General features: G+C 35.2%; 2 protein-coding genes across 4 annotated transcripts; both read right to left on the bottom strand.

Annotated features, from left to right (window-relative positions):
* Nucleotides 1-978: 978 nt before the first annotated feature.
* LOC131620870 (DNA repair protein RAD4) lies at nt 979-8,428 on the bottom strand. 3 transcript variants are annotated; one of them, XM_058892048.1, is made up of 14 exons: nt 8,314-8,428; nt 7,470-7,502; nt 7,284-7,369; nt 6,835-7,128; nt 6,645-6,737; nt 6,191-6,283; nt 5,955-6,056; nt 5,371-5,420; nt 4,069-4,818; nt 3,397-3,640; nt 3,117-3,311; nt 2,857-3,012; nt 1,932-2,141; nt 979-1,589 (listed from the first exon to the last, which is right to left on the bottom strand). In XM_058892048.1, the coding sequence occupies exons 1-14, from the start codon at nt 8,360-8,362 to the stop codon at nt 1,191-1,193; spliced, it is 2,754 nt and encodes a 917-aa protein (XP_058748031.1). In that variant the 5' UTR covers nt 8,363-8,428; the 3' UTR covers nt 979-1,190. The 3 variants fall into 3 exon arrangements, with proteins under 3 accessions (XP_058748031.1, XP_058748033.1, XP_058748032.1); XM_058892050.1 differs by having other exon boundaries at nt 6,835-7,112; nt 8,311-8,401; XM_058892049.1 differs by lacking the exon at nt 5,955-6,056.
* A 575-nt stretch (nt 8,429-9,003) lies between these two features.
* Nucleotides 9,004-10,410, bottom strand: LOC131619378 (uncharacterized). The gene is made up of 2 exons (XM_058890481.1): nt 9,530-10,410; nt 9,004-9,340 (listed from the first exon to the last, which is right to left on the bottom strand). Exons 1-2 carry the CDS (start codon nt 10,408-10,410, stop codon nt 9,004-9,006), a joined length of 1,218 nt encoding a protein of 405 aa, XP_058746464.1.
* Nucleotides 10,411-11,317: the final 907 nt, after the last annotated feature.

Here is an 11,317-nt window from a genome sequence, read left to right as displayed (position 1 = left end):
AAAATAACACAGAATTACAAAATGGTGGAAAAAAACTACATGGACTATTCCGTAGATGGATTTACGGAAGCTACGTAACTTTTTTACAGCAAAAAACATTGATAATGTGAACAATGTAGTGGTTGAAAGTGATTATTTATCTGGAATTCGGTATCTTCTTGCTTCCTTTAATTTGTTACACCAAAAAGTTTGAGTGTTGGAGTGAAATAGGGTATTGATGATGTAGAGTTTTTAGGGTGTGGAAAATAAAAAGTTTGAAGAAATAAAACAATGGGGGAAGTGATCATGCTGGTTCAAATTATATCAGACACTTCTGTAGATGAATGTACGGAACAATGCGACGCTAAGAGATTCCGTAGATGCACCTACGGAAATATTCCTGAACTAATTTTATGTGTATTTTTTTCCTCATATACACTAGTTTATTACGTTTTCGTAGATGGATCTATGGAAGAAATCTACGAAAGCTAGGGACAAAAATAAAACTTTGCATGGTGTATAAGATATCCATGGCGCTGGTTGAGAAATGGTCAAATATAAAACAACTCATTTTAAGAAAACATTTAAGAAGGCCATCTTTTTATTTTTATTTTCATATTTATCTACCTAGTCAAATTATAATTGAAAATGTGAACTTTTTTTCTTTTTTATATCTTGACTGCCATTTGAGTTTGTCATCTTTTCTATTCTCGATCTCTCTTTTCAAGAAAATACAACATAGGAAAAAGAATGCTAATTGAGACTTGTTTTAGAACTTTTTTTGTTATATGTTATTTGTTATAGGATTAACAAAATGTAAAGTTTTAAAGGTAATGATTAAAATATTCCTTGGTGAATTATTACATAAAAATTAGAGGACTGATAAAATACAAGTGAATTAGTGATTCTATTTCATTAAAGTGCAAATCTATACATTAATTATATCTTTAATGAAATAAATGTGAATAACTAGCATGAAAAAAACCTAAGAATGGAGAAAAAAAACACGGACTTTCATTTTTTAGATTGTAAACATGTCTACATTCTTTTCTAGCAAAAACTAGTGTTTGTCATAGTTTTGATCATATATCACATTATATCTTACATCTAATCCTAAGTCTCTAATTGAACAATGATTATGAGTTTTGGAGACAACAAAACTAGGGGAAAAGACTCCAAAAACCATGAACATGAAGGTGTTTCATTTAAATTTATAATTCTTCTACTTGAACAGAAAACCCACATTGGCATCGCTTTGTCAGTAAAAAAGTTTCCTCATCAAAGCTTTCGTACTCTTTCAAAAAAACATGCTCATGGTCTTTTACTGAAATATTTACCGGTTCATCAAGATTGGTACCGCGGTTGTCCATCTGATGGTTTACGGGGGTCTGATTCTGGTCACTACTACCACAAACTGTGGCATTTGACACATTATCATTCATATCATGGGCAGCATTTGCCACCTCTGAATTCGAATTGTTATTATAACGATTGTTTAACCTTTGTCGAGTTACAATAGATGAAAGAAGCTGGTACCATCGACGAAGAGCTTGTGCTTCATCTCTTTTCCTTTCTTCTGCTTTCCGTCGTTCATCTTCTTCTGCGAATGCCTGAGAAAAAGAGGAAGAAAACAAGTTATATCATGTGTATAAAACTGTAAAAATAGAATGCAATGTTGACATTCACATAAGCTGCAATATTTTAAAAACTTGTTTAAAAAAACCAAAGGATGTTAAGAGTGAAAAATATATGCAGAATAAATCTATATTAAGAAACTACTAACCCCTGTAAACATCCTAGGCTACAATTACTCTGCAACATGCACATGAAATTAATTTTATCAAATATATGGAGGAGCATAAGAGAGAAGACAGAATAAACATTTGCTAAGTCAAAAGCGAGTTTATCCGTAATACTGCAACACTAACTTATTCGTTGGGAAAAAGAAATACCTCTAACAGTGTATCCTTGAACTCAGCACACACCACAATACCATCATAGACAGGATATGATCGGCCATTTTTAAATTCAAAACCAACCATAGCAGGCGCATAATCAATCTCTAGCCTCTTGGCAACAGTATAAGCCCTTGGAAACCTCAAGTGCACAGTTCCCGGTGGTAGACATTTCTCAGACCAAACATCTACTTGACCGCGATCGTTCTATATGTAAAATAGAAATTGTAACAGTGAGCAATATGAAATTTTCTATAATCTCAAAAAACAAGCAAATATAATTTTGTGCAAATCTGCACTTCTGCACTGTCCAGTTAGTTCATATGCATGTATATTTAACACATTGCAGCAAGTGATGCCACCAGAACCTAAGTTCAAGCTATATCAACATTCGCTTAACTCAAAACCTATGGATCTTCTCACTAAAGCTTTTCCTTTCATACTTCAATAGTGATTTTTTTTTTTAATAAAAAAATACTACGTGTAGCTTTGCACACAGCCACAGGAACATAGATTGGGAGTTTGAAGTGTTGTTTTAAAAATTGGAAATGTGATCAGAGGTTTGAGCTTAAGGAATCTAGTTTCAAAATCATTGCCTTGGTTGTGAAATTGTTATGGCCTTTTCAACTGCAACCTCATTGTCTACAGAACAAGGTAACTCGGAACAAATATATATAGTATTCATCAGAACAGTTGTGCATTGGTCCATTAAGAACATGTAGGTGGTGCAACAAAATCTACCTTTTGAGACCCAAATCTAAAGAATGTCTAACTAACAGATATTGTCTCGATCCAGTACGCAAATCACATGGGATACCATATCTATTTAAGAAGTTTCCAAAGGTAAACAGTTGAACACTGTCTTTCAAACCTATACACCTTCACTCTATATTAAGAGTATTCGTATAACGTAAAGACAAACCTTAGGAACTATTCCATCCACTGCATGAGGAAGATTTAATGGTTCTAGTTGCCACTTCCCATAAAGTTTAATATTTTCCTTAGAATCAGTTGTGCAGTCATGGTCATCAGCTTCAAAATCTTGTACTTTCTGAGGCTTAATGGAACGTTTATGCTCCTGGATGATTTTTTGGGTAACAAATCAATTACATGTGAATATAAATAGGAAAAATATACAACGAAATCAGAAAACAATATTGAGCAATATCAACCAGAATAGACCTTTGCAGGGTTTTCATTGGGTTTCACTTGCAGCCCTTCCCGGAGCCATCTTTCTTTTGTCATAACAGTTTGCACACAAGTCCTAGGGTAAACTGGGTGACCTGAACAAAACCCCAAAATCGGACCCTTTGGATGAAGTAGTTGATATTTTGTAAGCCATTTTTCTATAGCATAAAGTGGATGACTTTTGTAGGCCTGCAAAGGGAGAGTCGTATAACATAATATCACTATTACCTATAATATCTATCATCATGTTGGCTAAAGTTACTTTTGAAAATACCTGCTGGTTGGTTGGAAGAGGCTCAGTTAATGCCCTGGTTTCTAATTCAATATCCTCAAGAGAGCTCCTTGTAGGAAGAAAAGAATCATTCATGTTGGCTTCTGTTGAAGTGAATTGGCTTGTTCTCGAATGAACCACACCTCCAGTTGCTCCAGACTCTAAGTTTCTCAGTGGTGCCAACACTGAATCCCACCATGTTGAATTAACTCGTTGTGATGAAATTTTATGCCACCTCATACAGTACCTAATGTGTCAATATGAACTAGCATCTTCAGGCAACGAAATGTAAATTTACAGCCTTATGGAAGCTAAAAATTAGCATGCATGGAGAGTCGAGTAGGGCTAAAACAATACAAAACACCAATTAGAAAATATATATCGTTAAAAAGGAAAAGAGTGGTACATATAACAATCCGTAATACTTGTTCATGTCAAACATCCCCATGTGCTGCCTTTCTGTTACTGGTCAATAATGTTTTCAATGGGATTTTGTGACAGAATTGCATGTTATTCTAAAAATATGAGAAATTTCCATAAACAAATAAAATGGCAACTTAAGCAGTAAACAAGCAAGTGTTTACACAAAGCTATCAAGAAATTGACTAGTGTTAACGAAGTTACAAACCATCACCGCATTCATGTTGAACATATACAAAGTAGAAAATATCAAACCTGCGGGTCACGTCTTTGGCCCCCTGCCCAGCAAAAGCAACAACATATCTCAAAGATGATTTACACGCAGCAACCATAGCTTCAACCTTGTCTTCTCCATCAATAATCAAATTCACAGCATCGATATGCACCCATTTTCCTGTCAAATTTTCTTCACTGCAATATACTTCTGCCCAATACAAAGGAGATCCTACTCTCATTGATCCAACTGCTGTAGAAATTAGCTGGGGAGAGGTTGAAGATTCTTCACCTATAACTCTTTTTATTCTTTTAGATGGACAAGAAAAATTTGATGAATCAATATTTTCACCAGACTCTTCTTTACTCTTAGAATATTCAACTGCTGTAGTAGAAAGAGCCATTTCCATCTGCATCTCAAATTCAAGATCCCCTTTCCTCTTTGGTTTATGAGATTTGTCAGTTATATGTGATTCAGGGTCATTGACTTGTGCCTCAGAAGTTGGGAGGTTTGCCACCGTATGATTCAAATCTTCAGCAACGGATGGATCTTTAGACTGATCCATATCGCTCAGTGCAATTCGTTTCTTACTTTTCCGTGAATGACCAAGAGAGCTTTCACATAGTTTCTCTCTCTTACAAGACAGTGATTTTTTAGGTGACTTGAAATCCAACTTTTGCTTAGATACCATTGGTGTTGAAGTATTAAATATTCCCTTACTAGATCCACTTGCAATTGGTCTAAAGGATTGATCTGGTTTAAGAGGTGAAACATCCAAAATGGAGACAAACCTGAAATATGCCTTCAATAAGAAAACTCCATATATTTGCATATTTTCTTCCAAACCTTATATTCTTCCAAACCTTATAGTAGGGATATTTTGTCTTATCTCTTCAATAAAACTAGGCTTCTGACTTGGCTATATACCTCTTGAATTAAAACTTTATTATTCTACAAAATTTTCACCATGAAGATCAAAATATAATTGTTTTTATTATTATTATCTTTCCGTTTTAGATTCATTTCATCACATACAACATCACTGTTTGAACATTACACTCACATCCCAAATAATAAAATGTGAAATCCTGCAAGTGGTTAAAACTTACAAGACCTGAGAGGAAAAGAGAGTGAATAATTCATGTAAAGCCCGTTTTGGAAGGGCTGCTTCATTCATTTGGAATTCAAAAATATCAATTATATAATACCATGGAATTTCCAATGAAACTGAAAAGTTGAAATTAACATTGCTATTGAATTATTGAATATACAAAATTTTCATACCAATATAATAAAAGTTGATGAACTAAAGAAAGATACCATTCCAAGTTCTTGTGGAATACCTGGCTGTAAGATTTAAGGCTCTAAATAGTGCCACCGATAAAGCTGCAATCTGCACCAAAAAAATCATTTCGTCCTCACTATAAGCAAATGAAGAGGATGGTTAAAAGACCACCAAACCATTTCATTCCGAAACAGAATTAGGAACAGATCCTGCACTTTCAACCATTTAATGCCTAGCTAATCTTATTGCAATGAATACGGACCTGATAGGAACGAGTATCTTAATTATAATTTAGAAGAATTAGGTAAAAATTCCTCTCAATACAGTACAGATGACAAAACTTCGGGGGTCTGCATCTTCTAATGCTCAAAGGTACCAAGTATTTCAAAAGACAAGATACCTCTACCTCTCATCCCTTTTGTTATTTACGAGCAACATGACTTATTTCTCCAATCATCCCAGCCCAACAGCTCTAACTATACAACTATTTTATCTGTGGGCTGTGGGCCCCCAACTACCAACTAAGTTGTTCTATCTATAAAACCTATCAAAACCTTACTAAAAGAAAAACTAGGACTCCAGCAAAGTATATATCATGCAGAAAATACAAAAACAACAAAGCTTCTATTGAAAGAGATCTACCTCTTCAGAACTACCTTCACGTAATTCTATAGCAGATGCCAAAGCAAAGTGTGGTGACTTTTCTCCATTTGTATAGTTTTTAACATGGAAATTGTCATGGAACTGCAAGTGTTACACACGAGGAATCAAACAATATATAACAAGTGATATAGCATGAACCCACCCAAGGGCCATGACTAGCCAGTAAATGAAACAAAATAATAAGTATACAGTACACGAGTTAAATCAAACCATACCCATGAGATTAAAGGATGTAGAGCTTTTGAAGTGAGATTTGTGCCTTTTGATAGGTGGAACAAGTTCACTGGAAGTAGAGAAAGCAGAGAAGCCTGCCATATCAAGAAATGCACAACTTAACTCCCAATTCTCTGGGCTAAAATTTAGACAAGAAAATAGAATTAACAAAACTGGATGATACACAAAATTAATGAAAGAAGATAAAACAGATAGTATACGCAAAATGAAAATATCATTTGGAAAACCCTATATTAACAACTGATTTTAAAACGCATTGAAAATATCAGACTAAAGAATTGAGCTATTGATTATCACAAAAATAGAAATGTTAGGGAAGCACAGGAATGATGACAAAATGATATTATGCATAATAGCAAAGCAACACTGATTATATTTATTTTTTTTCATTCAGAAGAACTTTTCATCTGCCTAAAAATGTCGATAACAGTTCACCTGAATTAAAACATCATCACAAGCACGGTCTATTAATCTTCCCCGAGCAAGTAAACAAAGCAAATGAACTTTGTGCACAAGTTCAGCCAATTCCTAAAGAATTCAAAAAGAAAAAGAATTTAGTAACTGGCTAGCTAAACTTTATTGACACCAAAGCCAACTCTAGTGACGTTCAAAAATAATAACTGACCTTATCTTCAGCAGAAGCTCGGCGTATTTGTTTCTTTAGAGATGAATCAGGGGTTACATTCAATTCAATTGTCATGGGAAGATCATCCATGGCAACTGTACCATCTTCCCAATCTGAATCATCCAGTTCTTCCTTTTTATCCGCGTATCCCTCATCTAAACTTACATGACCACATTTCTCTTCTGCAGAATCCTTTCCAATAGAATCTCTACTACAGTGTTCAACTTCTGAAGTTTTTGGTGGGACAATCGGTTCCAAGATTCGAGTTCCATTTTGTTCTGGTTCAAAATCAACCTATAGCAGTCAGAAGAACTTGATTTGGTCATGGTTATACAACTTCTAACACAGTAACACTAACAATGAAGTTAAACTAATTAACAAATTCAAGTCACCGTAAGAGCTGAACCGAACAAATAATGAAAAAGAAACAGGAAGTTACAGGGACCAACCGTAGTCTTTTTCTTGGAAGTGCTACCTTTGTTAGCACGGCGTAGAAGTTTTCCCACAGCATCCCGAGATATTTCCGTCAATGATCCTGAAATTAAGCATTAGCATCAATCACTCACAGATAAAATGATCTTATTCAGTAAATTTCATTGAATCATTAACACTAGGTGATTGAAATTTGTTTCCACCTCCGGCATTGTGTTGGGATTTCGTTTCATCTTCTGCAAATTTAACAATAACAAGCATTAGAAATTACATGCTCAAACAAAACATATACTGAAAACCATACATATGATCCACTGATATAAAACTAAAATTAGACAACCTCCAACATTAAGATTAGTTCATTAGTTTGTTATATTGGGGAAAATCCAAAACATTGACCCTCTCGTAAATTCTTGCTTTCAGTTCTACTAAGAAAACGATAGTAAAAACTAAAACTTTAACCTCAACTCCAAGTACTAAAGTTGCATCATATGCAGTACTCACACTTCATATTGAAGGTGTATTCAGTGTCTGACACCAATGCACGTGGTTACATTCAATTCAATCACTCTTACTTTCTCAAATAATTATCGGTGTCTACATCTCACTATTAGTGTTGTATCCGACAACACCGACACAAGATACATTCACATTCAGGCTTTATTAAATTATTACCGGTGTCAGCATTTCAATATTCGTGTTGTATTCTACCAAGCACGGACACAGAAGCATGACACCGAATACTGACACGTCGACACTGATAATAATTTGAAAAATAATAAATTGAATCGTAATAACTAATAACAAGTATCAGTCTTCGACACTGAAGTACTTTTTTTCAGAGAAGTCGGTGCTAGAAAGGTTGTATTTGATGGACACCGGTATTTTTCTACCCTAGTATACACTATAAGGTTTAATGCAAGCAACTAATAGTAACATTATCGATTCAAAATCAAAAAGGGGGAAAGCAAAAAAAGTAAACACTTCATTGTTGTGGTTTATAAGAAAGAGAATAGATAAAAATGGGAATGGAAAGAAACTAACAACCAGAAGATGGCTTCTTCTCCCGTCGTGAACTGCTTCCTCTGCGTGGCATTCTTCTTTTTTTTCTTCTTCAGGGATGGAAAGTGGGAAGTGAAACACGTCGTCGCCGCCCAAAAATATTAAGGGCAGATAAAAAAATAATTTTATTTCAAAACTTAATTTAAAATTAAAGAAAATAATTTGAGAAACTAATTAAAATGGGTGAATATTATTTTAAATTACATTCAATGTGAGTTGTTAAGAATTTAATTGAAATATACCAACGGTTTAAAGAAATTTTACGTTTTTAGTGAATCACTTCTGTTAATCTGTTAATTTTTTTTGAAAGTGTTTAACTTTTATTTTAATATCATTGAATTGTTGTGATGCATCAACCGTGTAAAAAGTTTTACATTAGTAGTGCAATTAAATTCAGTTGTTAATTTACCAATCATATATTTCAAATAATTGCTAACATATTAATAATTTTTTTATAATTTTTCTCTTTCAACTTTTGTAATTTTTTTTTATTTTTCTCTTTCAACTTTTGTATGCTTAGAGATGAATCTTGAGATTTGTTAATTTATCTAGACAATTTTTTTAAGCTTAAATATATTTTTAGTCTCTCTATTTTTAACTTTTTTTAAATTATTTTATTTTAAATATTATATTAATTATTATTTAATTCAAATTGTTAAACAAGTATTTTTGGTTCTAGGCCCAACACTTGGACTTCTTTTCTAGCCTAATGCATACAGTAGCCATAGTCGTCTTTCCGACAAGACCTTCAGTAGTCTTTGGTTCGACTGAAGTCTCAGATGTGACATCCTCCTTTAGGTCATCAGTAACCTGTTTTCCAACTTGGACATCTTCTTCATCTCCTGGGGTCCCTCTTGCTCCAACTTCGACCATGTCAAGCATGTTGATCTCTACAGGCTCAGTGTAATTTGTGTCAGCAATATTGAGGGGATTAGCGTCTATCTTCATTTGATTTCTTCCTTCGTCTGCAAACTTCAGACGTCCTTCCTTGATTGCATTCTGAATAAGATCCCTGAAAAGAAAACATTGTGAGGTTTTGTGGCCCAAAAAATTGTGGTATTTACATTAGCCTCTCTCCTTCCGTTGTTCTAACGGAGGAATTTTAATGTTAGGAGACAAAACCATTTGGCCATCTTTCACAAGCAAATCAAATATTTCATCACAGTTAGTTATGTCGAATGTGTATGTTTTCTTAGGAAACTTATCATTTTTTTCAATTTCGACGGGATTTTTCACGTTCGATGGTGTGATCATCTTGCAGGTATAGGGGTCTGCTTCCTTTAATTCGGCTAGATCTACTTCGCAATCTTCGAAACCATATTGGTCCTCGGAGATCTCCGGTTCTCCTTCGTTTACTTCGACGTAGGTAACCCTTTCCTTTTTATTGCTTTTATTTGCCCTAGCCTTCTCAGCTTTTAATCTTTCGACTTGGCGAACTCTATCAGCCAATTGGGCCATATCTCGCAGATATTGAGTGTCCAATTTCTTCCTGATAGAGTAATCTAAACCTCTAGCGGCCATTTCGACTAATTCGTGTTCAGGCACCACTGTAAAGCATCTAGCTTTTAACAAACGGAACCTATTCAAATAATCATCTATAAGTTCAGTAAACTTCCTTTTAATACTGTCCAATTCTTTGAGACTTATCTTGGTTTGACCCATATAGAATTGTTCATGGAATAACCTCTCTAACTGAGACCAAGTATCTATAGAATTTGGTGGTAGTGTTGTGAACCATGTGAAAGCGTTCTTGGTTAGAGAACTGGGGAAATACTTCATCCTCAGATCCTCATTGTTCGCCAAATCTCCAGCCTCTATCATATACCTGACTATGTGCTCTGTGGTAGATTCACTAGTATCCCCCGAAAATTTGATAAACTTAGGGATCTTGCGACCCCTGGATAATTCAGTTTGTAAAACATAATCTGATAAACGGGATGTATAATTTGGCCTTCGAAGTCCGGTGTTCAGACCATTTTGGGCCATGATCCTCTCTATCATAGCAGTCAAATTACTCTCCATCTGGTTATTTTGTCTAACCCTGTGAATCACTTCGTCAGCATTTTGGTTTCTATCAACCATCACTATCCTCCTAGGTTGTTCTTATGGATCTCCTGTCGAACTAGTTGTTGTTCTAATCCTGCCCTCAAGGGTTTCTTTTCGGGGGATGGTCTTAGTGGTCAAACTTGATTTATGGTTGGTTCATCCTCCTGAATGACTATTTGGTTTGTTCTTCGATGCACCGAGGTCTCAGGAGTGCCTTAAAAGTTTGATATTCGACCCATCTGTACTGACAATTGTTGACATGTCTCAGAGTTATCTTGATTGGTTCTGTTAAGGTTTGGTATTAAAGGAGAAAAGATAACATTCATTTCTCTGGCCAATAACTCTACAATATCTTGATTACTGGCGTCCATCTATTATCGGAATGCTGCTCGATTATTCGTTGTTAGTGTAGGTATAACATTCTGGCTTTGGACATTTTGTCCCACATTGTTCACACTAGAACCAGAATTTTGGAATGGGGAAAACACTGACATATTGGGCGTTGTATAAACAGGTATACTACTACTTAAACCTGCCATGTAAGAATATGGCATCCCAAAAGGTTGCTCTCTCCATTGTCTCTGGGTTTTGAAACCTTGGTTCGGAGGGGGTGTCCCTTGAGTACCAAATGGTGGTATCTGGCTCACTTGTACATTTGATGGGATGGGTGTCGTGGTTGTAGCGACAATGGGTGTTGAATTATTTCCCCGGATAGTTCCTGTAGATCCAGGTATTGAACCAGTTACGGCCACTGAGTGCGTGGGCGCAGACATGGCATGTGGTTGGGAATTGAGACCTGTGTGCCTATTGTACTAGCAGTGTTATTTCCTGATCCCTATGGAAGATCCTGCTGTCCCCCTTTGTTGGCGTTGTTAGCCATTATTTTAGTATATTTCCTCTTAGGTATTGGTTGGTTATTGTCGAAAATTTTACCACTCCTAAG

Source organism: Vicia villosa, linkage group LG7 (genome assembly GCF_029867415.1).
Source record: "Vicia villosa cultivar HV-30 ecotype Madison, WI linkage group LG7, Vvil1.0, whole genome shotgun sequence".
Classification (NCBI taxonomy): Eukaryota; Viridiplantae; Streptophyta; class Magnoliopsida; order Fabales; family Fabaceae; genus Vicia; species Vicia villosa.
This window is presented reverse-complemented; position numbering and strand designations above follow the sequence as displayed.